Source organism: Sturnira hondurensis, unplaced genomic scaffold (genome assembly GCF_014824575.4).
Source record: "Sturnira hondurensis isolate 20B ecotype Veracruz unplaced genomic scaffold, ASM1482457v3 Scaffold0010128, whole genome shotgun sequence".
Taxonomy (NCBI): Eukaryota; Metazoa; Chordata; class Mammalia; order Chiroptera; family Phyllostomidae; genus Sturnira; species Sturnira hondurensis.
Genome location: NW_028082759.1, coordinates 37,042,505 through 37,068,484, shown reverse-complemented (window position 1 = coordinate 37,068,484; position 25,980 = coordinate 37,042,505). Strand labels below are relative to the sequence as shown.

The window sequence follows — 25,980 nt, the reverse complement described above, 5'->3', positions numbered from 1 at the left end:
AGATCTGGTTAAGGACATTTTCCAGTATTATTCCCTTCTATTGAGGAAAGAAAAAGGAATTTACCTGGACAAATGGTGCATATACACACATTCTCTGTTGTGAGCATTTCATGTCTATGGTATTGCATTCTGTCACCTGAGAATTTGAGCATGAGGCTTAAGCCGCCACTGGAATTTCTTTAGAGTCTGGAGAATAATAGGAATTTCAGTTTTCTACACTGAGGCTCTATGACTATAAAGGCTGAACCCCAGCTGCCCTTCTCCTTCACTGTCTTACAGAGAGAAGAACCCATTTAAAAATATTATCAGAGGCCTGGAAGGAACATCTGTCAGAATCAGTTGTTAGAGGTCCCTGGAAGTCAAGGAAAATATAAGTTCTCGGTGGGAGATGCCTATGTGCCCCTTTCCTTTGCCCTTTCACCTAAATTAGAGTGAACAGCCAGACTGGACGGCGGTAGGGCCTTTGGATTTTCCTTTGCTCAGAAACACAGCTTAGCTCGTTTTCTGGTGTCACTGGTGTGCCTTGGCCCTCTATGTTCAAGCAATTACAAAGAGCTCGGTCGCCAGTGTCCCCCAGGCCACACATCTGGAACCGAGTCCATCTTTTGGTTTTGTGAGGTTTGGTGCCGGCACCTAGCCATTCCGTTAGAGCTTCGCACACAAAATCATGCCTAAGGCGTGTGTGTCTGGTGCCCGTATCCACCCGAGGAGGAACTCTCCCTTGCATTTCAAGTTACCGTGTTCAGGGGAGGAACAGAATCTTGCCCTTGTCTTGTTTTGTTGGCATGTTCCAGATAGATACCTTTGAATATCATGATGGCTCAGCTCAGCTCCCTGATCCCCAGGTTGGGTCTTCTAAAAAGGATCTATTAAATTCCTTTTCTGCTCATTAGCAACTCAAAAACTATGGCACTTTGTTTTGGACCTTGGTCTCCACTTAGTTCAGCAACATGTTTTACTTACTATCTTTACCACGCAGTTTTAACATTTAATTTTTGCATCAGCTTGGAAGTGATATCATGCAGAGAGGTCAGGAGGTAGTCACTGAACTGAATCTCAGAGTCACCACGGAGTTGCATAAAATGCAGTTATTTTAATGATGCAGCTGCATGTTCCTAAAAGCCAGATCTGTTTTGTAAATACAGTGTCGTTGAAACACAGCCACATTCCTCCACTAGCACATTGTCTGTGGTTGCTTTTGCACTGTGACAGCAGACTTGTCATCGCAACTGAGACCATATGGCCCACAAAACCCAAGACTCTTCACAAAAAATATTTCCTGACTGCTGCGTTAGAGGGTACAGACTCCACTCCCAAAGGGAGAATTAAAATTAAATAGGGTGGGCAAGTCAGTCCCATGCCTCCTCATGACCTGTGACTCACACCCTGCTGACCTGCAGGTCAGTTCCTCTGCTTTTGCCTCTCACAGTGCAACTGGTCGAGAGGTTTTCTGGGTAAATGTGATTGTGTGTGGTTTTTACCATGTTCATTGATTACAGAACCTGTCTCTAGAGTAAGATGTAATCTCAATTATTTACATTAATTAACTCAGTTTACAGGGCAGTTACCCCTGCCCCAGAGGAAAATTTCAAAAACTGTAAACAGAGATATACCCAATGGGTGCATAGAATTTTTTTACCCAGTGGCATCTACCCCTTGAGGAATACCAAGCGAACCATGACATCCTTTCCTCATTGAGTCAGAATTAAGCTGTCTTCTTTCAGTCTTCCTCACTTTGACCTGGTGTGCCACCTTTTAAGATGACTTTTGCATATACGTATGTTGAGTTTGAGAGTCTCAGAGGTTGGGGGTTCCTAGCTGTTGATTGCTTTCTGGCATCTTCTTCACACTCACCTATGTGAGTGTCCCGTGTACTTAAGTCTTGAACATGATACTTCTGCTTTTAGGGAAGTAACAGACTCTGTTCTTTTTATCCAAGTTCAGTATAGCAACAAATAGAATGTAATGTTTAAATATATTTTATTGATTATGGCATTATAGTTGTCCCATTTTTTCTCCCCTTTATTTCCCTCTGCCCTGTACTCCCCCCTCCCACCATCATTCCCCCTCTTTAATTCATGTCCATGGGTTGTACGTATAAGTTCTTTGGCTTCTACATTTCCTATACGATTCTTACCCTTGGCCTATTTTCTACCTACCATCTATGCTACTTAGTCCCTGTACCTTTCCCCCCTCTCTCCCCCTCCCACTCCCCTGTTCACAACCTGCCATGTGATCTTCATTTCTGTGGTTCTGTTCCTGTTCTAGTTGTTTGCTTAGTTTACTTTTTTCGTGTGTGTTACGTGTGGTTGTTAATAACTGAGTTTGCTGTTTTTTTTACTGTTCATATTTTTTATCTTCTTTTTCTTAGATATATCCATCTAACATTTCATATAATAAGGGCTTGGTGATGATGAACTCCTTTAACTTGACCTTATCTGAGAAGCACTTTATCTGCCCTTCCATTCTAAATGAAAGCTTTGCTGGATAGAACAATCTTGGATGTAGGTCCTTGCATTTCATGACTTGGAATACTTCTTTCCAGTGCCTTCTTGCCTGTAAGGTCTCTTTTGAGAAATCACCTGACAGTCTTGTGGGAACTCCTTTGTAGGTAACTGTCTCCTTTTCACTTGCTGCTTCTAGAATTCTCTCCTTTGTTTTAATCTTGGCTAATGTAATTATGATGTGTCTTGGTGTGTTCCTCCTTGGGTCCAACTTCTTTGCAAGTCTCTGAGCTTCCTGGACTTCCTGGAAGTCTATTTCCTTTACTAGCTTGGGGAAGTTTTCCTTTATTATTTGTTCAAATAAGTTTTCCACTTGTCGCTCTTCCTCTTCCCTTTTTTGTACCCCTATAATTTGGGTGTTGGAACGTTAAGTAAAGATGTCCTGGAAGTTCCTAAGCCTCTCCTCATTTTTTTAAAATTCTTGTTTCGTTTTTTTCTGGTTGGATATTTCTTCCTTCCTTCTGGTCCACACCATTGATTTGAGTCCCAGTTTCCTTCCCATCACTATTGGTTCCCTGTATATTTTCCTTCATTTCACTTAGTGTACCCTTCATTTTTTCATCTAATTTGTGATCAAATTCAACCTGTGAGCATCCTGATTACCATTGTTTTGAACTATGCATCTGATAGGCTAGCTATCTCTTTGTCGCTTACTTGTATTTTTTCTGGAGCTTTGATCTGTTCTTTCATTTGGGCCATTTTTCTTGTAATGATGCACCTGTTGCATAGTGAGGAGCAGAGCCTTATTCACCCACGATGTGGGGTAACCCACGTCACTGTGTTGTGACACTGTGTGTGGGGCAGGGATCCAGCAGGGAGCAATAGTGCTTGCTCTGCTCTCTGCCAGATTTCAGTCACTTCCCCAGCTTCCCACCAGCAAACTGTGTCCTTCTGGTGCTGATTCCTATGTGGGTGAGCATGTGTACATTCTAGGACCCACCCTGTGGGTCTCTCCAATGAACTGTCCTGGGAGGCTGGGAGTTTCTCCTGCTGCCACCTCAATCCCCACAGGTGTTTTCAATCAGCGGTTTGAGGCTTTATTTCCTCATGCTGGGGCCCTTTCTCCCTGTTTATCTGCTCATGAATGTGGGACCCCCTGGTCCACCAACCACCACCTTGCCTGCTCTGGTCCTCCACCCACCACTGTTCTGCGAATCCTCTCGGCCTGGCTACATGTCTCCACCCCTCCTGCCCCTCTCCGCCCCTCCTGCTTGTGTGAATGAGTGTGTCTTCTTTAACTCCTTGGTTGTCAGACTTCCATACAGTTTGATTTTCTGTCAGTTCTGGTTGTTTTTTGTTTTTAAATTGTTGTTGTCATCCTTTTGGTTGTGGGAAGTGGTGCAGTATGTCTACCTATGCCTCCATCTTGGCTGGAAGTCTAATAGAATATAATTTTTGATTATCATGTTCACTGAATTTGGGTAACCTTTTTAAGGATTTTCTACAAAGCTCTGAAGTTTCCTTTGTAATAGGTAATGTCTTAGGGTTAGCAGAGACTCAGGGTTTGGGCAGAAAATGTAGCTGCCCAGGCCTCAGCTCAGCATCACAGATATGACAGGAGCTTCCTCTCAGCAGCGAGGAGGAGTCAGGTTACTTAATTCTGTTTCTGGGGAAGAGTCCTTCAGCTCAGACTCGGAAATGAGCCCTCCCAGAGCCCAGCGGAGGGAGCCAGCCGAAGCCCAGGATTCTGCTCCCGTTACATCTACCATTGGCAGATGTCGTCCCGAGGGAGCTGAGTTAGAGCACAAATTCCCTGCTACCCTTAGAATAAATGTGAACACCTACATCTTCCTAAATCTTCCACCAGGCCTCCATGCTGCACAGCAGGACTTCACAAAAGTCAAAAAGTCCTGTGAAGGAAAGCATAATGTGAGGAAATAATCAGCATCATTTGAGGAACTAGCAGCCTTGGAAATACTTGGAAAGTATCAGCAAATATGAAAAAGATGAAAACCTTCATATATTAGTAAAGGGACATAAAAACTTGGCAGTGAATTTAGATGGGTCATAGAAAGAAACATAATTGTCAAGCACATATACACAAGCATTTCCAATATCTTCAAATTAATAGCATACAATACCATTCTACACCTAATAAAATAACAGTGACATCTTTGAAACAGTGACGACAATGGGTGTAAGGCAGTGCTAAAACTGACACAATTTAATATGATCCTTTTGAAAACTGTTTGGCAATACGTATAAGAAAGTAGATAAATGTTAAGGGAGGCATGAGAAATAAAACCAGATAAGGAATTTGGACTAGATACAGTAGGCAGTGAACCCTGATGATTTCTGGGGGCTGAAGTTGCCCAGGGGATTCTATATAGATTAGTCCGCTGGTGACTATTTAAAAGGGAGGGACCAAAAACTAACAGCTGGGATGATTTGATAAATATTGTACATCCATAGGTGATAGAACTTTAAAGCTAAGTAACTAGGCTGTGTCCTCCATTTGACAAACCGGAAGACCAAGGACTAAAAAATACTTCCCTGAGGCTCTAAGACTTGTGAGGTCAGGGGAACTAGCGAAGCCAAGAGGAACTTGATGGAATCTTCTTAGTTCTAATTGTCTGTCTGTCTTTTTAATATTGAAGGATTTGTGGAACAGCTGAGCACAATTTACAAACGTAGAATTTTAATGATCTTGTGCAGAACTTAGCATTTTGTGATCAAATTTATAAGCATTAGCTTTTAAGTAACATTTTGAATAAACTATTTTCCATTTGAAAATATTCCGAGTAACTAGTAAAAATAATTAGATAATCTTCATAGATTTAGTAGAATAAGAGCCAGAACTTATTTGTTGAGAGAGACACTCAATCCTTCAATCACTGATTTTTTTAAATGTCTTCTTTGCACGCTAGAGACCTACTGTGCTCTCAGATTGCACAAGGATACCCCCAGTTCTGCCCTCCAAGGGCAAGAGTGATGGACATTTGCTCAAAATAAATCAATCAAGTTATATGGCATCCACTAGGAACATAAATAACTGTAAAAAGTATACAACCATATAATAGAGATAAATGTAATGACAAAGGAGAGACCAAGATTTAAATGGAGAATTCACAGCGCTGATATTTCAGCTTGATCATTAGGGGTTTGTATAGGAATTTCACAGACAGGTCAGGGGAGGGAGCTGAGTTGAGAAAGAGCATTCGAAGTGAAGGAAATAGAACCTGCCAAGTTGTGAAACAGCCTGGCCCTCTTGGGGCACTGAGGACATTAGGCGTGTCTGTCCCAGGTGCAGACCACAGAGAAGAGAGAACAGTTAAAGGTAAGGGTGTCAGACACTGACTCTGGGACATTTCTTTTTCTCAAGGTAGCTAACATCATAGAATGCTAGTGTCATACACAGTTCTAAGTGCCTTTACTGTGTGTTCATTTTATTTGATCTCATTTATTCCAATTTCATAGATAATGAAAGTGAGTCATGGAAAAGGCATATCACTTACATAAATCATACTACTACTACTAAGTAGTGAGATTAAAATTCGAAAAATGGCCATGAGTCCACAGTTGAAAGTCCTCGAACCTAGACTGTCCTTCCTGTTCTGTATTGGGAGTTGGGAGCTTTGAACAGTGTTTAAGTTCTCGGTCATGGTGGTCCAGGTGATCTTTGAAACACTCCGGCTGGCAAGCTTGCAAACAGCCACTTGCAAGAATTGAGGCAAGGGATGATAAGAGCCTGAATTAGAATAAAAGTATTTAGGAGATAAAAGCCTAAGAACTTCAGCTTGATTTGACTGGGCTTCGAAAATTGGGTAGATGTTGGTACCATTAATCAGGCTTCTTAACAGAGAAGGAAGATTCCATTAGGGACAACTTCAGTTGTGCTGTTGATAGAATATTCACATAGAAAGGTGTAGCAAGCAGTGTGATATTCAGGTCAAGAGATCTGGAAGTAAAGCTTTAAACTCATTACCCCTGAGGTTATCGCTGAAATCCCTCTTACAAATACTACCACCCGCTGAGAGCTTACAGTGAGATAAGAGGACCTTCAAGAAAAATCTAGTGCAATGTTATTCAAAATACACTTCAGCCACTGGCCGCCCTGCACTAATTGTTTCTTACTAGTTCTGGGTAACACAAGGAATGTGCTTCAGAATGCAATCAACTGCACCACTAAGCACCTTGTTTACTTTAGCTGACTTTTCCTCTTAATCTTAGCAAGATGTTCAAGGAAGGAAGCATTGCGTTAATTAACATCCTGATACAAACTCCTTATTTTGTCCCAGATCAGCACTTTGAGTATCACTGATACAGAGAACACTAATATTTAAGTGTCTGGGCAGAAGAAGAGTTTTCCAAAGAGACTGAGAAGGAACAGTGTGAATGGCAGGATGAGAAGCAGAAAAAAAAAGGGATGTGTACATGGTTTAAAGGAACGGTTGGTCAGCACAGCCGCAGAGGTCAAATTCAACGAAGAACTAAAAAATTATTGGATTTGGCCATTACTGGGTCATCAGTAACATAGTAGTAGTTTTAACCCCTGCTTATTCTTCTACCTTCTGTCTTATTTTTATCCCACTAGCCTACCTCCCGAATAATTCTCAGATCTTCATTTTGCCAGATGTGGAGAAGACCTCTTCAGATCTAAAATACTCTTGGATTCAGTCTTCATTTTACCTTAGCTGATCTCAAGTTACTGATCACTCTCTTCCCATACTCTTTCCTCTATAGTGGGCTGGCCTTGCTTTTCCTTCTCACAAGCTACCTACCCATCTATATCTGCTCATCTCTTCTACTCACATTGCATGTTTTTAATTACACCCATTTCCTGTTTACTTTTTTAATTTTGTATTTATTGATTTGAGAGAGAGAAACATTGATTTGTTGTTCCACTTATTTATGTATTCATTAGTTGACTCTTGTCTGTGCCCTGACCAAGGATTGAACCTGCAATGTTGGTATATTGGAGCGACACTCCAACCAACTGAGCTACCCATCCAGGGCTAACTGCACCCATACTTTAAGTTACTCCAGGTGTCTGTTTCCTAAGCTTCAGATCAGTCTAACAGTCTACTGGACATGAATGCTACAAAATCTTCAAGTTCCACACACATGTCCAAACACTGAACCTGAATTCTCACCTGCACTTTCCTATAATCCTTTCTTCTTCCTAAATCTCATACTTTCTTTTACAATCTGCCCAGTTGCCAAAACATTGGGCTGAGCATCATACTTGACTTCCTCCTTCTTCCTTATCCATGATCTCACCTCCTAATGGCACTTCAAAACATTAACTCTCCCTGTCCCCAGTAACTGTATCTGGGCACCAGTATCCCTTACCTGAATTATTAAATTATCCTTTGAGATGGGCTCCCTTTTCAGTGTTCCAGTGTCTCCAGTACCCTGGCACACTGGAGCTAGAGTCTTCTATTGAGATGGAAGCTTGATCACATCACTCTCTTACTGAATACTTTTTCCACCCCATCTCTGATGCCACCCCCCTTCCCACCACCCTGCTTCCCCCCACCCCCATCTCATCTCTGTACTCTTCCTCTATAGATTCAGGTCAGACTGACTTTTTTTTACTTCTTCAATCTCTCTCTCTCTCCTCCTCCTTTCCCCCTCCATCCCTCTCTCTCTCCCTTCCTCCCTTTCTTCCTTCCTCCCTCCCTCCTTCTCTCTCTCTCTCTCTCTCTCCCCCTTTCTCTCTCTCTCCCTCTTTCTCTCTCTCTCTCTCTCTCTCTCTCTCACACACACACCTTCCAACATGCTCATGTGGCTGCCTGAACCACATTTTTATTCCCCTGTCACTGGTGCAGTTTTCCTCCATCTTCAGGAAGCTTCCACAACCCTGTAAATCTGAGTTATGTGGACTTCCTCTGTGGTCTCCTAGCATTCTGTCTTTTCCATGTTACAACCTTTTCCACACTGTTTTGTAATCTTTAGTTTTTGTTAAGAATCGGTGCCTTCCTCTGAATTTTAATCTGCAAGAAGGCAAGAACCAGGTCTCTTTGGTCCATCATTATGCTTTCAAGCTCCTCCCTAATGCAATGCCTAGAAGAGTGTGAACATTCAGCCAATGTTTGTGAAATGAAATGAAATGAATGCTCTTCTGAGTACTTTCACATCCATTGTCTCAGTGGGGGTCAAGTTGAACAATTTGGAGAGGATTTTAACGAAACATGAGATGTCAGTGGATTAGAAGATTAACATATTTGTTGAGTTGTTTTGCACTAGGAGGAGGAAGGAGCAGTTAGTTGGGAAAGCTGGTTAGGAGAGTCGATGCATTTAATTCCACCTCAAAGAACAAAGCGGAAGAGATTTTTTTAAACTAGCTTGCATCATTTAAACTTCATCTTCTAAGAAGTTGAGACTGGTGAATTGTGTTTGTGTGTGTGTGTGTTACTATTTAAAGGTGTCAGATTGTCCATCTTTGGGGGCTTTTATTCTCCACCTAGAAAAGGTTTAGATAAGATGATTTAAAAATTTACCTGAAAACTTTGCTCATTTAATTTATTTGGGGTGGGGGGCAGGGAAGTTACAGAAATGATTAATCAATTGTAGCTTTTTCATTTAAAAAAATTGAGATGGGATATATTTTGAAAGATTTCATTGGTTTTTTAAACAGGAACAGAAGCAAACGCAAGGAAATACAGGAATGGGCAACAGTAGGAGGAAATGTAGGCTAAGAAAAGCTAGGTGTGACAGACTTGGGGCCGAAATTAACCCTACGCTACCCGGAAGTCAAGGCAATGTGATAGGATGCATTGCTTGACGTCCTTTAGCTTCTCAAAACAAATTTCCAAAAGCGGAGAGCTCACGATTCAAGGTAGACTTTACAGGTCAAATTCCACGCCAGCCCTGCCAGCTGCGAAGTAAATGCTCTGATTTGAAATTGTTTAAGAGATTGGCACGTGTTCTGTCTAGGGTGGTGACTATCCAGTTCAGCACTGAGATGTAGACTGTAGAATAATTAAAGAAAAGGAAGGTCTAGAGTTTTTCTTCAAAGCATAATTCTGAATCCACTGAGCTCCTTAAAAAAGGCATTCATTTGGAGCCTCTAATTCTCTATAAAACATGGAAGAAAGATGCTTGGTTTGGAACAATTTGAGAGGATGTCAGAGTTATCTGCCTCTGCAAGAAAAATGTAGATTTTGAGAATGCTTAACTTTGACCAGCCAGCCCTGTATTCTCACAGTTCTACTCAGTGCGTTAGGTCAAAGGTGCGTCCCAAATAACTACACACATGGACCTTCCATTGTGTGTGTTGAGAGATGTTGTTTGGGACTTTCTGCCCACAATTAACTAATGGGCTTGAAGTCATCACAGTGGTTTCTGGGTATGAGGATTTGTTAACCGGTTTGCATGAGGACGTTTGCTGTGGCGGCGGACATGCAAAAGCCTCATCTCAAATGGATACAAATCCACTTAGGTTTTTAAACTAAACAGGAGATATATAGGGCTGTTTCATGTGATTTAGAACTGGAATTTCCTCTGTCAAAGTCTCTTCCTATCTACTCTGACTCCTAAGGCTTAAACTTGGTGCTAACACTGAGACCATGCAGTTGGGCCAGTGATGGCCTGCTGGTCGAGTCCAGGCTGATAGTACAGTAACAAAGGCCTTCACCTGTTCTCCAACCCACAGTAGTTTTCTCTTTGGTGAAATATAACATCAACAATGTCTCAGTGAGAATATTAGGTTGAGAGATTCCAGCCCACACCTAAGAAATCAACAAAGATCTAGGGGAGAGCCCGCACACTGGCACATCTGGAATTTGGGGAGGTAGAAACTGTTTGATGTGTATACTGGACGGACTAAGAAAAAAATATACCTAAGGCATGAGAGTAAATGGTTTGTTCTTACATTCTGGAAACAGGATAAGTCTCTTCCCAACTTCACAACTGCCACCCAGCCTTCCTCGAAGTTGGTTGGGGCCGTTCTTTATGCTTGCTTCTGTGGTTTCTCTGGGTTACCCAGATGAGTGATTTTAATGTGCTGCCTAATTTGGGATTTTTGGTTCAAAGAGACCAAGACACAGGAGAACCTGTGATGAATGCTGTAAGAGTATGGGTATTGCGCATGTATCTCTGCCCTGTTTATCTTGCAGCTCCCTTGCTTGTTCTCATATAAAATGAAAGAGGAAATGGAGATTTTTAAATTTTCAAAAAAAACCCTCTGCCTGGTGATTGTTTCCCTGCCCCAGAGCTGATTTTTCTTTTCATTTCCTTCCATAAACCAGAAGCCTTTTTGTAGGCGTGAGAGCAGCTGGTGAGGCTAATGTGTGAACCCCTCAGTGTGGCCAGGCACTGTCTGGAGAATGGAAGGAACAAGTGTGGAAGTTGGGAGGCACCGGCTAACCATAGAGAACCACAAAGAAAATGTGGTGGCTTAGTACGACCTGTTGTCCTCAATTAAGTTTTAGTCATCTTTGATCACATATTTTTTCAAAACAAGTCTTGGCATCAAATATCTCATACATTATTTGCCAATGCCGGTGAAAGGTAAAGTAAAATTGCAGCAGAATGAAATGCGTTCTACTCTTCCAACTTCCCCCATGAAATAAAACCAGATTAACTGTGGCCTCGTGGTGCCAGAACCCAGAGATGAGTTCTTCCTCTATTTCTACAGAATACAGCACAATCCATAGCCCGTCAACACCCATTAAAGATTCAGACTCTGATCGGTTACGTCGAGGTTCGGATGGGAAGTCACGTGGACGAGGCCGAAGAAACAATAATCCTTCACCTCCCCCAGATTCTGACCTTGAGGTATGTCATCGCCAGCGCCCGAGTGAATAACAAGGCGCCTCAGTAGCTGGGTGGTGGTTCTGTGTGCCTGCGTGGCCAACAGCAGTGACCAAGGTGTCCAAACACTTTGTTACTGCTTTCTTTTTCATAGGAACTATGGGTAAAGGATTATTTTCTCTCTTTCATATTTATTGTAGGGGAAGCAGTGGTTTCTGTTTTCTCTTCCATTTTTACCATGTGGTAAAGTATCTGCCTCTTTCTAAGGAAACATAGTAAATTGCATAAATCTGCTTGAACAGAACTCTCTTAGAGTGCTCTATATCATTTCAGTTCAGTAATTAAAGACACACTCATGCGTGTTCAGAAAGGAAAGCCTGCACTGTTCTAAACTCGAGCGGTCACCGTCCTATGAGACATGTTGTGTTGGGGTTTAAGAGAAGTTAAATAAAACCTTAAAGGGTGGTAGATTCCATGGCCTTGAATCCACTGCAGTTAAGTTTCTGGTTTTTCCCCAAAGTGAAATTTAATGGTGGAAAACCTGCTTATTTTTGCCAAAAAGATGAAATTTTTCAGCAGAACCTATATAAATATGACTGGTATGAGTGGGAATGGGAAGAAGAAAAGCCAGCTTTGGGGCCTTTTGTGGTATCTCAAAGACCTTTTGGAACTGAGACCTTTAAATCAATTCTCAGTACCCAGAGAGCAGGTGTGACATGTCCACTTAAGTCATTCACTATCTGTAATCATAAGAAAACCAAACAGGAACAATATACACCCCATCCATTTGGGAATAGCCCAATAGGTAACATAAGGTAAATAGATGGTGTAAAGTTTTAGTTTTTGCGGGCAGCTTTTTAAGTACTTGGCTTGATAAGAATAAAACATAACCTTAGCTGTTTTAACATTTCTTTACAAACAGAGAGCAGAGATAAGGAAAAGATAAATTGAATGATTTTTTAATTGATTGCACCTCTCTGTCTTGGAAGTTATACACACACTAGTTTTAGCTCATTTTTTTTTCTTCAGAACTAAGAACCTCTTCTGGAAGTAGAAAAGACCTATGTTATCATTTCTCTCCCATATTTATATTGATACTGCTAATATAATTGTCTTCTTGTATCCATCTGAAGTTACAGCTGAAGAAAAGCTGATAGAAATACTTTGAATAGATGTCGTTTTAAAAAAAGAGTAAATTCAGGTTTTCAGTTGTGTCTCGTTTCGAGACTAGCATTCATTCTGAAGTTAACCGAGTAATGAGGTTTCTCAAGCGAGGGGCAAACACGCTGATCCAATTCTTCCTTTGTAGCGGGTGTTCATCTGGGACTTGGACGAGACCATCATTGTTTTCCATTCCTTGCTCACTGGGTCCTACGCCAACCGATATGGGAGGGTGAGTACCCAGAGGCATTTTTTTGTCTTTACAGTTACAAGGCCTAGAATTGAATTTTTGTCCAAATGGGAATGTGGTTAAACTTTAAATACTAAATTTAAAATCTGAAAGGGAAAATAACTTCATATATTGATGTAGCCAGATAGATGCGTAAGGAAAAACACGTAAATGAACAAAAGGAGATTTTTTTTATGTTCTTAAAAATGAAGTAAATTTTATGCAATTTAATTCATTCTTATTCAGCCCCTGATGAATAAAAGTGATTGAATGCTATTATAGGATGAATTACGAAAATGTATAGATGACAGCCCTGGCTGGTGCCTCGGTGGGTTGGAGCATCATCTTATGCACCAAAAAGGTTGTGGGTTCAATCCCTGGTCAGAGCACATTACCTAGGTTGCAGGTTTGATCCCCAGTTGGGGCACGTATAGCAGGCAACCAGTCAGTGTTTCTCTCTCTTTCTCTCTCTCTCTCTCTCTCTCTCTCTCTCTCTCTCTTCCTCTCTCTCTCTCTCTCTCTCTCTCTCTCACTCTTCCTCTCTCTTCCTCTCTCTCTCCCCCCCATTTTCTCTCTTTCTAAAATCAATAAATATATCCTCAGGTAAGGACTTAAAAATATACAAAGAAATAGATCTTTTACATAGTGTATTTTGTTTGCCATGTCCTTTTTAAAATTATTGTTCACAACATATTCAGTGGAGCAAATATTCATTTGCTATTGTCTTTCGTGATCAGCAGTGTTAGTATTTTATTTTTAAAGCACTTGTTTTGAATGTCTTTATCAGTCCCCTTGACGTGGGGCTGATTTTTGTGAATGGCATGTAAAGTTGGGACTCTGAGTGACAGTAGGACCAATATGTTTATGGTCAAGGTGTTACCATACTAACCTTGTTGTTGTAGGTAAAAATAATGTTATAGACCATCTTACATGACTACATGTTTCAGTGTTCTGCATCTGGGTCTTCCAAAACCTTGGAAACTTTTTCAATATATTGCTTGGTGGGGTCATCAACTTTCCCATTGGAAAATCGTGCTATTTAAAGTGGCTATAGGTAGTTTCTGGAATTATTCTGTGAATGTGGTAGTTCTCATTATTTTTAATCTGTAAAGAAATCATGTTAGAAGTCTCAGATTTTTGAGACTCCAGGTGATTATCACAATTTAATGTTAGCGTCGATGCCCATAAATGTGTGTGTTGCCACTGCAGGTTCTGTCCAGGTACCCGGGTTTCAGTAAATATAACTGAGTGCCTGCTATGTAGGTGGAGCCTGTAGGTAAAAGTGGGGGAGTTACCAGCTGAGCTTCACAGTGCACCTTTCCTTCTCACAACGCTGCTGATGCCTCATCAAGAAAACAGGCTGGAAAAATGTACCTTTGTAATAGTAAGAATATTCCACCATTTGAATTTCTGTCCAGAAATAAGTTACCTGGAAAACACAATGTGCTCCATCTTACTGTTAAACAAATTCCTGAGGGAAGATGACAATGAACAAAAATTCAGCTTATAAATATAATTATTGAGTCAGTAATTCTAAGAAAGTCTCTAACGAAAGCTAGCACAATAACGATTCAGTAAATATTAGCTGCATTGATATCAGTATTGTTTTTCATACTAATACTATACTTTTATCACTAGAAATAGTGATATTCCTATTTTTACAACAATGACTTATAAATTAAAGATTAATACCTGAAACATCAACATGTGGGCCAATCAGAAGCATCTGAAAGGTCTTAACCATTCCCATGTCCCTCCACCCAACTTCTGTGGAAGAAGGGCGGCCCTTGAACTCACACGAAAGTGTTGGAAAGAACATGCACTTAGAAAACCGGAACTCAGAAACCATCCAGAAAGTCTCAAGTCTTTAAAAGCATTCTCACAGGGACAAATTGATGGAAGGAGAGTTGACTTGATCAGTTCTTTCTAGCTGGTGAAAAGGGCCAGCTTAACAGCAAGGTGTTCAACATCTCCTGACCTATTGACCTCCCATCAATCTTTGACCATAAATTTAGTGCTTTACACATGGAATTTACACTTAACCTAGAGATTACTGGCTCCCTAGAATTTCTACTTCAGATTCTCAACCCTAGCTAAATGAAACATTACAAATATCATGAATTTTATTTTTAAAAGTGTCTACCATTAGTATTTTGAGGTTTCATCAAATAGTGTTTTGTTTGTTAGGTTACTTTTCTTATACCAGAGCAGGTGAAAAAATATCATATGTAATTCCCCAAAGCCAAAATTGTGTATTCTTTAAAGTATGGGTGATTTGAGATATTTAAGTATAAGCTTACCTATTTGTAAGTTGACAGGGAGAAAGCAAATTTAGAAAGCCTAGTTAAGGAAGGTCTTCCTGAGCAAGACTTTGAGGCTTGAGTCCCGAAAGGCCTAAAGAGGCCCATGGGCCCTGGAACCATCAAAGGAAAGAATATTCTAAGCAAAGGAAATTTGCTGTTTTTTTGTTTGTTTGTTTGTTTGTTTTGCTTAAAACCCTTGGGCAGAAAAGGGCTTGATTATTGAAGACAAAGAGGAAAGCATGGCCCCACTTAGCACTGGTGATGCAGAGTCCAGAGAGATGAGGGCAGGGACAGAGGGCCACCCAGCCATGGTCAGGACAGCTGACCTCATTGCACATGCCAGAGGATGGCATTCAAGGACTCCACGAGAGGATGTGACAGACCCGATTCCGATTTTTAGGTGTCTTTGCCTGTGTGTGGAGAATCAAAGGTAGGGAGAGGGAGGAACTGGAGAACAGAGGTTTTATCAGCAATTTGATGAACTCGCAGTAGAAATGGAGAGAGCCGATTGGATTCTAGATTCTACGACCAGTAGAGGAATCGGATTTGGAAATGGTCTGGATTGGACTTCTGGGTGATGAGTAGCAGAGAGGAATGAAAAGGTCATTCCCAAGTTTTTGTCCTGAGCAACTGGGAGAATAGTCATATGAGAGAGTTGAGATGGGGGAAAACTAGTTGGGAAGAGACATAGAAAGTTTGGTTTTGGACCAGTTTGAGATGTTTATGAGACATCCACTTGACCCAGGCCAAGAGGCAAGGAGGTGGGACTGAGGCCATGGGCAGGGCTGGGGAGGTCAGAGTTATAGTCGACCATGCGCAGCTCAGGATCACAAACTCCTCCGATGCTCTTAGCCTTATTTCTCCCTAAACATTTATTGAGCACCTTCTTCGTGCTGGGTGCTCAAAGTCAGCCTGTGGTCTTACGGTCCAGCCAGGTATTGAAGACACAGTTGCTAAACTGAATCATAGCCCAAAGCGTATGAGAAAGCTTGCTTAATGTTCTCTTCATTAGTGAACTTTAGAGTCAGCCAGAATTTGCTCTCATATCTGATAATCACACCTTGTAAAAATCTGCAGTTCAGCAAGTATTCTTCTTGTCAATAATAATAACCAAGATGATCAGAACTTCCTGCATCCTTTTGGCTCCACTGAGACTTGAGAATACAAGTCTCAAGGCAGTTCAGGAGCAAGCCTTCTCTCTCGGAGTGCAGATTTTGTGGTGTTCTGCACATTGTCAAGGGGAACATGTTAAGGCTGGGCCTTACTCTCCAGGCATAGAAAGAAATGAATGCCTGACAATGTGATAGCTGTTCTGTCTCCTTGGGAACCAGATACTTGAGAAGTAGCTTAGTCACAGTAGCTTAGGGAACTCCCTGAGTAGGCCATTCAGTAAGGGGACACAGGATCTGGTTGATATAATGCAAAAATAAGGCATGTTTCAGCAATATGTACCAAAAAAGCTTGAGAATGTCCCACCTCCTGTGTAATTCTAGCTCTGGGAAGCAGGCATGCTGGGTGTTATAAGGAAGTGGTGTTTTTATAACAACGTTGATGGGAACTAACGGAGGGTGCCGGGCCCAGTGCAGGCTTGGCTGTGGAAGAGAAGAGAAACGGCATCTTAGCAGGAGAATAAAGTCTGTGGGTGTTGCTGCAGGTTGTTGTTAGTATCTGGCCCAGCTTGCTTTGCTTAATGCATTTTACAAGTTGCTTTCAAACAAAGTCCAAACTCTCCAATTTCACTGAAGAAAACAAATCTTGATTTTTTTTCATTAAATGCTTTCTTTAAAATAGACAGTACATTTTGGAATACTCATGGGATCATCCAACCTATGTGAGTTCCCAACATGTATGTATTAAATTTTGATTATCTCCGGTTAGAAAAAAGTAGATATTATAACCTAGATATCATTATCAAAGCAAGAGTCACAGACTTCTATTCCAAATAAGTATTGTGCTGATGCCCCAAGTGTGACTTCCCTCCCATGGGAAGATTCCTTAACATATCAATACCCAATGGCTTGATTACTTTAATATTTTTCTTTTATTGTTGCTCAGATGGATTTGGCCTAGTATACTTCTCATTTTACACAGAAACTTAAACATCAGTACTTATATTGACATAAAGCTTAGCATTTTTAATTCTAGGCCCTACTTATTAATAATTTTCTGTATGCCCAGTGCTCAATTCAACATTAATACATTGAGACTGCTAAGCCCATTTCACAGATGAAGAAACTGAGGCTCAGAGGGGGTGAGAGACTACAGGTGAAAAAGACAAGTACTATGACTGGTATAAAGTAAATACTAATTATACTTTAATGTAGTTGAACTTTGACTGCCAAATACTTGAATCTGGCCTAATGGCCAATGAGTAAGTAATATGTGGTTGTGTCTTCAAATTTATGAAGTGCCAATATGTGACATACTTTACGGTGTGATAGAAAGAGCATCAGATTCAAATTCAAATAGATCTACCCTCACATCCAAGCTCTGATTTTGCAGTCTTCTCCCCACCTCCCCTTTGGTAAATCATTTATTCCCACTGATTCTGTTTCCTTGTTATAAAGCTGGCTACTTGCAAGATTGTCTTAAGAATTAAGTTATATCAATAATATCCCCACAAAGTTGGAGAGAAAGGAAAGATTGTGGTTGTGTCATGAATTGGAAGGGCCCAGCACCGTGTCTTACTACACACTATAAGAACAGCATTCATCATCACCTACTGATCATACATCTGTGCCTGAGTGTGTGTTTTATAGAACACCAGACTTCTACAAAGATCACAGTTGTCATACTGAGTTTAAATCAACTGAATTTCCCTAGTGAGTATACACTGAGATGATTCAGTACACCGATGAAAGAAAAGTTTGAAAACAGTTTCTCTAGCCCATGTCATCAGAACACTCCAGTTAGCCAGTAAAGATGGCTGTTCTTACCCTGTTTGCGGGGGGCAACACTAGACTCCCAAACCCTCTGAGGGCTGACCTCCTTCCCTGTGTCTGATGAGGGGGCTGAACTCTCAGCGCGGCACTGAAGCAGCCAGATGCCCAGTGTCCTCCTGGGGCTGGGGAGGGTCTGGTCACTTAAATGGAATGATCTCTCTCCCGAGACCCCCAGACCCAGGCTGGCAAGCCTTTTCTATAAAAGCCAGATAGAAAATGTTTCAGGCTTTGTGGGCCAGCTGCCTGTCATTACTGCTCAGCCAACAGAGTCACAGACAATATGTAAACAAATACATGTGGCTGGATCCCAATAATACTTTATTTATAGCTCCCATTTTGAATTTCATGTAATTTTCACATGTCATGTAATATTATTCTTCTTTTGGTTTTTAAAAGTCTAGACCAGAGATCTAGATCGGAGATTGATAGACTATACCCTGCAGGTTTTTGTACGGCCTGCTTTCGTAGGACCTTCAAGCAAAAAATATTTAAATTTTTAAGGGTTATTTAACAAGAAGAAAAAGAATGTGTCCCAGATTGTATATGGCCTGCAAAGACTAAAGTATTTATAATCTGTTCCTTTAGAGGAAGCGTTTGCCTGCCCTGCTCCAGATCGGACTCTTAACCTTGTGTTAATTAGCTTCACTCCTGCTGCCAGGGCACAAGGACAGTTGATTCAGTGACAGCGGCACCACACTGACTAGACTGGAAACTCAGTGCAGGCCTCTGGGGACCCACTGGAGAAATGTCAGCACACGAATTTGCCAGGGTGAGCAAAACATCTGGAACAACTAGGTCCAACGTGCTATGGCTTCAAACACTGTAGAAATTTCTCTCTCATTTAATAGTCTCAAGTGGATCTTCCAGGTTGCTTGGTTTGGGCAACGTTTGGTGGTGCCTGTGAGGTTGTGTCATCTCACCGTGGGGCTACTGAGGCTGCTGGTCATTTTCAGGGGCTTCATAATGCCCACAGGGAGAAAAACCATGGAGGGTGTGAGTGGAGACCTTCTATTCTAGCTCCGGCTTGGAAGGGGCACACCTCTGCCCACACAGCCCAGCACAGGGGAGGCAGGGAAATGCAGCCTTGCTGTGAGCCCAGGGAGGAACAGAAAATGGGTTTTGGTGGAAGGTGGCAGTGGCAGCCACAGTTCTCCGTTAAGAACCATTTGACAAATGAATGCAAAGCAGAGCACACGTTCTGACCTTTCTGGTGGCTCTGGCCATCCCGGCAGAGCAGCGCCGGAGGCTGCGGTAGGTGTGCTGAGAGACATGGGCGGCCAGTTCAGTCCCAAAGGATACATCCCTCGTTTTATTTTCTTCTTTGTATATTAATGCCAAATTAGATCAAGATGATGAGATAGTTTATGGTTCCGAGTATGACTTTTGGATGCTGTAGAATGTCCATGTAGAATGGAATCTAACTCTCAAAACAAAAGTACAGTGTTTTTGGTTGTCAAAGGATTTCCGGCTGGAAGAGAGCCCCTTCGTCCCTTTGCTCTGCTCTTGTCCTGACAGGTGCCCTCTTCCCGTTGAGTGCCAGCCTCTTCCTCCCACTGGCAGTAATACAGCGGCGCTTAGTGTCTTGGAAACTGCCACTTTAAGTGAAACAACTCATAAGGAAACTCACAAATACATGTGGCTGGATCCCAATAAAATTTTATTTGTAGCTCCCATTTCAAATTTCATGTAATTTTCATGTAATTTATATCAGCCAGTTTGACCACAGGCTAATTGATATAAACGAGAGTTAAGTTCCTAAGCATATTTCTGATCATAAAAAGATCGCCAAACTTCTGAAAATGCAAGCACTTCTAATGTTAAATAATGAAATAAATTTAAACTCTGCAGGCTTTTAAGATGATGATTTTCCAACCCAATGATTCCAGTTCAGGGTCTCAGTGGCCAGAGCCTGCCCTGGCAGCTCAGGGCCCTGGTCGGGACCCACCCGGACAGGACACCCTTCCATCACAGGGCCACTCACTCGAGGACAGCGTAGACTTGCCCTTCACATCAGGTGCACACCTTTGGGATGTGGGAGGGAACTGGAGTCTTCAGAGAAAACTTTTGCAGATGTGGGGAGAACGTGCGAACTCCACACAGACAGGGATCCCAGTCAGGGATTGAGTTATTTTTTTCTCATCAACATTATAGCAAAATGATGTTATTCAAGGACCTGCTGTATATAACTGATACATATGTTCCTGCTGCCCTATGGAAGAAAGCCTGGTCTTTCTTGTTCATACCCGTAAACGGGAATGCTGTGAACAAACACAGATCGTCACAGCCTCCCAGCCAGCTCACCCACCCGCCTCCCCCCACACTGGGAGTCCCCCGCTCTTTGGCCTCAGGAGAAGCACCTTGCATCTCTGAGGCTCACTTGTTCTGCCTTACTCTTCCCATCTGTAAGATGGCCACTATCACAGGGCTGTTGGGAGAACAATGGAAAGCATCTAGAAAAACATTCCCAGGCACTCCACAAATAAGAGCTGCTATTGTTCACTTTGGGGTTCAGAGGGGGGGTGGGCAGTAGTGACTATTGTGTGTTTTAGGTAGAAGGAAGGGAGAGGTCGGAGCAGAGCACAGCCATGTAGGGAAATGATAGTCGAAAAGGCTGCATACCTATAAAGCATATTTCGTGGATCAGACTCTCAGAAGATGAGCAGCAGAAAATGTATTGAAATGCTAAAAACACTGCATTTTTGTTCAGTTTTTATAGTTCACACTATCTTCCATTACCCAATCAGTTCCTTCTTTATTGAATTTTTATTTATTGATTTTGACACACAGAGGAGAGAGAGAAACACATTGATTTTTGTGTTCCACTTATTTATGCATTCATAAATAATTGGTTGCTCCTTGTATGCGCCAGGGCTGCACCAGAGCCAGGGATCGAACCTGCGACTTTGGCATACTGGAACAATGCTCTGACCAACTGAGCTACCCAGCCAAGGCAGTTCCTTCTTTTTTGTAATGAAGAAACTGTGGCTGAGAAAAATTAAATAGTTGGTCCAGTGAAGCACATCTGTTAACTACTGCACCGGGAATATGATGTAGACTCCTGACTGGCCCCTGGCCCTCGGAGCCCTGAGTGCCAGGATCTCCTGCCACAGGTGTGGGAGTGCTGTGCACGATGCTAAAACAGTGGAGCGACAGGCTGGAGTTGTACAATTGGGAAGATTGATCTGATAGCAAAGGAGATTACTGCAGTGCTCCTGGTAGGAAATAATAAAGGCCTAAGAAAAGGACTGTAACCTAGGACGGAGCCAGAGACGGGAGAGTGGTTACAAATGAAATCCAGATAGCTCTTTTGATTGGGTTTGGCCTTTTCTTTGGCACCGTGTGAGCCCCTATGTAGGGAGGCCAACTTGGCCAGGTCTGCCCTGGCTTTCTTCTTCTTCCCTCTCCGTGCCCCTCCTTGGCTGTTGTCCTGAATTGGGGGTTCAACGGGTTTTCTCCACAATCACAACTAATCTTTGGAATAGTTAGGTTCTTTCTCGCATTCTCTATTTGGCTATTATTTTCATGATGTCAAAAGAGGGGGGCTCTTTAGTAGGAGAAAATTAAAGCAGTCGAGTGTCATATGTCTAATCAGTAAAACAGGACCTGATTAGCTGCCCCACAGGTTTGGATTTTTTTTTTAATCATTCAGCCAGCAGTTGGACCGTGATTTATATGTCATGAGCATACAGACTCTCGTGGTAATCCAGATTATTTCTTAATTGTCATCAGAACTACACCCAACTCCTGAGACATGGCATTTCGTGCCAGCTGTCCCATGATGGGTTCTTATAAAATTGCAAAAAAGTTAATATTCCATCAATGCCACTGAGAACTTTAGACAGGCGGAAAGTAATCAGTGGGAAACTTTGGGTCTCATAGGTCATACACATCATTTACATAACACTTCTAGTAATATTACTTTTAAAAAATAATATCTTGGCATATATTTTTTCTTCTCTCAGATGAGGGAGCTACTTTTCTAATCTTATCCTTAATCCTTTCCTTGTGCGCACCCAGCAGGGGACCTCAAAAATGAGCCACTCCTGTATGCTGAGTGCCTAGTCTTGTTTTTCAGCTTCTTTCCCCCTCCAACAAGAGATCTTGAACGAGGGGAAATTATTTCAAATGACATTTAGGCCTCTTTTGTGATTCTAATATCAGCATTCTAAGGAAGGAATTGTTTACAAGGTCTAAAATGTTTTTTTTTTCTTTCATTTGATTGAGACTGTCCAAAGATTTGTTATTGGTTTGAGCATACTTTACGAGATTTTCGAATTGACCAACAAATCCTCACAAACCTGCTCACGCTGTTAGTCTCACACCTTACTGGGCCACCATAACTCTCCATAACTGCTTGTCAGGGGAAGCTTAGCTGCCCGCATAGAATTCGTGTGGATAGAATTTAGAAACCTTATCTTTTATTTTATAAATTCAGAGTGTAAAGACCATACAGATCCTGAGTTAACTACTCATATTTTCTGAAATAGTCAAACCATCTTCTAGTAACTCCTTCTAGTGTAAGATTAATTCTTTAAATAGTAATTTTTTAAACATGATAGATCCTAGTTTTTGATCTCAAATAGAAGAGCAATTAATTGGGAGGCATTTTTGTACAGTTGATCTCACAGATGTAAATGGGGTGCATGTTCCCTTGTGCAAAAGACATTTATTATACATTTTAAATGTACTTGTAAATTGAAAATAGTAATAGATAAAAATTTAAAAGTAAAATTCACTGGGGGGCCAGTTTCAGGAAAATAAGCCCTCAGCATTTTAGGAACTTCATAGACTCTAATTACTAATTCACAATGCCATAGCTTCTAAAGTTAGAACAATAATTTGGGTATTAAAATATTTCTTAAAGGTCTTAACTGGAAGACTTTAAATTGGACAAATTTATATTGCTTTATATATTTGTTTGGTTTCCTTAACCATTCAATTTTTTTTTCTTTTGCTTTTCCGTTTAGAAAAATAAAATGGTAGAAGAAAAAAGGGGGACAGAATGTACAAGGGTGTGGAAATAGGAACCAGAGCTACATTAAAAATAAGAACAATTTTGCTTTTAATGCTTTACTGGTTTATCTAAGCAATAAAGAGATATTGCTTCCTTATTAGCATTTGGTGGTATTTTTAGTTCTTATAGTAAAACTGAAACGACTTACAGTTCTTTTTTGGACTATACAAGATCTAATGTAATATCTGGCATTTGTGACGTCGTTAAATCAAAGCTTAACATCTCAGGATGCATCTTTTAAAAAAGTTACATGAAAGGGAGAAATACTGGTATGCTTAGATGAATGGTTGGCTTTAAGTTTTCTAGAGAAACACAAAAGCATTTTATTTTTATACTCAGAAAAACATTCTGGATCCTATTCTAAAAACCCAAGAAGAGATAAACAGGTTTTGCTTAAACTCTCTATCTATTTTGAGGCTTAAAGACCATGGACACTCTAAGGCCAAAGTAGAATTTTTTTTAAAAAAAATTAAGCAAAAATGGGTAAAGAATATCATTTTTGAATCAGCCTCAGTTGGGGGAGTGCCTTTAAAAATCAGTTACCATTTTAAGCTAGTAAGTGAGAGTTGAGAATGAGAGAATTCTGCCTTTCAAAACAGTGTTTGCAGTGCTTACTTAAAAGATAGTTAAGATCAAATATCATGTACAAATACAGGAATCAGCAATGCAGATTTAACTGATATTTCTCAACATAAAACGTGAGCAGCATGAACTTCGTCCTGGTCACTGGAATAAAGCAAAAAGCATGTGAGAAATTACTCACCACCCTCCTCACCAGGGACCTGGAGGACTTCGCCGCGGTGCCCTGTGGGGTGAGGTCCCAGGCTAATTGTGTGCGAATTAGGTCTCCACGTGAGGACTGACTACCCAGAACTGAAGACTCCATCAAAACAACTTTTCAAAATAGAAGCAGATGGTGATATTCAGTACCTTAGCCTTCTGGCATATAGTAGTTTAGTTGAAGTAATGATCACTGAAAACATCCATGAAAAAATCGTGCCATCAATTCTGAAGTTTCACACACAAAGCTTTTTGTGTAAAACAGGCTACGGTACCCAAGACACACACCTGGCTATGCACCTCTCTCCTTGGTCTGACACAACTTTTTCACACGTCAGTCTTTTAGAATTGTTTAATTACATGCATAGTAGTGTCTTAGGTGCCTAGCCATAATTCTTGCCTTCAGGGAGTTTATAAGTGAATAAAGGAGGCTGTTGGTAGGGAATGAATGACTCTTCAACGGCAGTCCTTCCTTGGGGCAAAACAATTCTGAATTAACAGTACTCTCAATCCACAAAGAGTGAAACTGCTGAATCTCTAAAGGACCAGCAGTATTCAGGGAGCAACCGGTCTCCCTGTATTACTCATGACAAGCGTTCTCTAGTAGCTACAATCACTGAGCTAGGAAGAAATAGCCTGTACTAGGATGTGGAATGCTAACACTAGCACTGTGGATCAGAAGAAATCAGGATGCACAGCAGCTGTGCAGCCAAAAAAGGAATGCCGGAGGCCTTAAGTGAGATGCTTCCAGGGTTACTGCTCTTAAATGACACAGGGAACTCTCCTTCGCAGCCGATCAAGTTGCACTGTGGCCCTGCTCACTGCTGTTCCTGAAGGTGTGAGGCGTAGGTCCTGCGGCTTCAGTTACAAGCTAGGCGTTCCTCTGGTTTTCTGGACGAGAACATCCCGTGTGATAAGCATTAGTAGGGTTCACACATGCAAAGCAGTGTCTGGGATACATTCTTGTGCGTATTCTCTCTCAGTTGAGTCTGGGTACCTATTACCAAGTGAGTCCTGAAACTCTCTCAGTAAATGGTGCTATACTAAGGAGCTTTCCATGGCTTTTTCAGTTTTGACCTTTAAAAAAAGGTTTTGGCTTTTTAAAAATACGATTTGGGCATGTTTTAAGTTTTCAAAAATATTTTTAATCCGTAATTTCACCACCGAAAGACAACTGATCTTGTCACAGTGAATATTTTTATATATTTTTAAAAGTTAACTATAAGTGCTTCTTAAATATGTACAAAAGGAGTTGGAGTAGTGTCATGAAACCCAGTGTAACCTCTCCCAGCTTTAGCAGTTGCCAAGTCCAAGGTAATCCCATTGTATCTGTGCTCGTCCCCCATCCCTCCCCTCCCCTCCCCTCCCCTGTCCTAGGATGATTCTTCAAAGCAGATCCTGGACATCATATTATTTCATTTATATATATTTCAGTATGCATTTAAGACTCTGTTAAAAGAGATTTTATCATGGAAATAGATGATACCCATATGTTGGCAATCTTGAAAAATTAATAATTTCCTAATATCATTAAATGTCTAATCAACAATTACATTTCTCCAACTGTTCTTAATTCTTAAGTTATGGTAAAAGACACAAAATGTAAACTGTCCCTTCTCAGCAGTTTTAAGTGCACAGCTCAGTTGCACTCCGTGCATGCCCGTTGCTGCCCCAGCGGCCCCCAGAGCTCTTCCTATCGCACAGACGGAAGGGCTGCAGCTGTCACGCAGGTCCCCACTCTCCTCCCCGGTGCCTGTCAGCCACCATTCTGCTTTCTGTCATTCTGCTTTTTGTCTGAGATTTTTGATGACTCTAAGCACCTCATATGAGGAAAGTCATATAGCATTTGTTTTTTGGTTAGCGCCTTATTTCACCTAGCATGATCCCTTCGAGTTTCATTTATGCTGTAGTCTGTGTCGGCATTGCCTTCCTCTTTAAGGCTGAATGATACTCCGCTGTGTGGGTGTACCACATTTTCCTTACTCATCCGTCAGTGCACACTGGGGTTGCCTCTGCCTCTTAGCTATTCTGAGTAAGGCTCCTATGAACATGGACATACAGATATCTCTTTGCGGCCCTGCTTTCAGCTATTGTGGGTACATATCCAGAAGTAGACTTGTGGGATCACATAGTCATTCTACACCTAATTCTCTGAGGAACTGCCACACTGTCTTCCAGGGCAGCTGTATCATCTTACATCCCCACCAGCAGTGCACAAAGGGTCCACTATCTCCATATCCTCATCCACACATTATTTTCTGGGTGATTTTCTTAATAGTAGCCACCCTAATGTGATGCAGACTCCATCCAGCAGGGTCCGTATGTTGTAGATGAGAAGGACAAATTCACA

General features: G+C 41.4%; 1 protein-coding gene across 12 annotated transcripts in view; it reads left to right on the top strand.

Annotated features, from left to right (window-relative positions):
• Window positions 1-25,980, top strand: part of EYA1 (EYA transcriptional coactivator and phosphatase 1) — a 303,573-nt gene that overhangs the window by 223,294 nt on the left and 54,299 nt on the right. For all 12 annotated transcript variants that reach the window (XM_037058695.1, XM_037058698.1, XM_037058700.1 and 9 more), the window contains 2 exons: window positions 11,086-11,225; window positions 12,511-12,594. In XM_037058695.1, coding sequence (XP_036914590.1) covers window positions 11,086-11,225; window positions 12,511-12,594 — 224 coding nt within the window. The remainder of the gene's footprint in view (window positions 1-11,085; window positions 11,226-12,510; window positions 12,595-25,980) is intronic.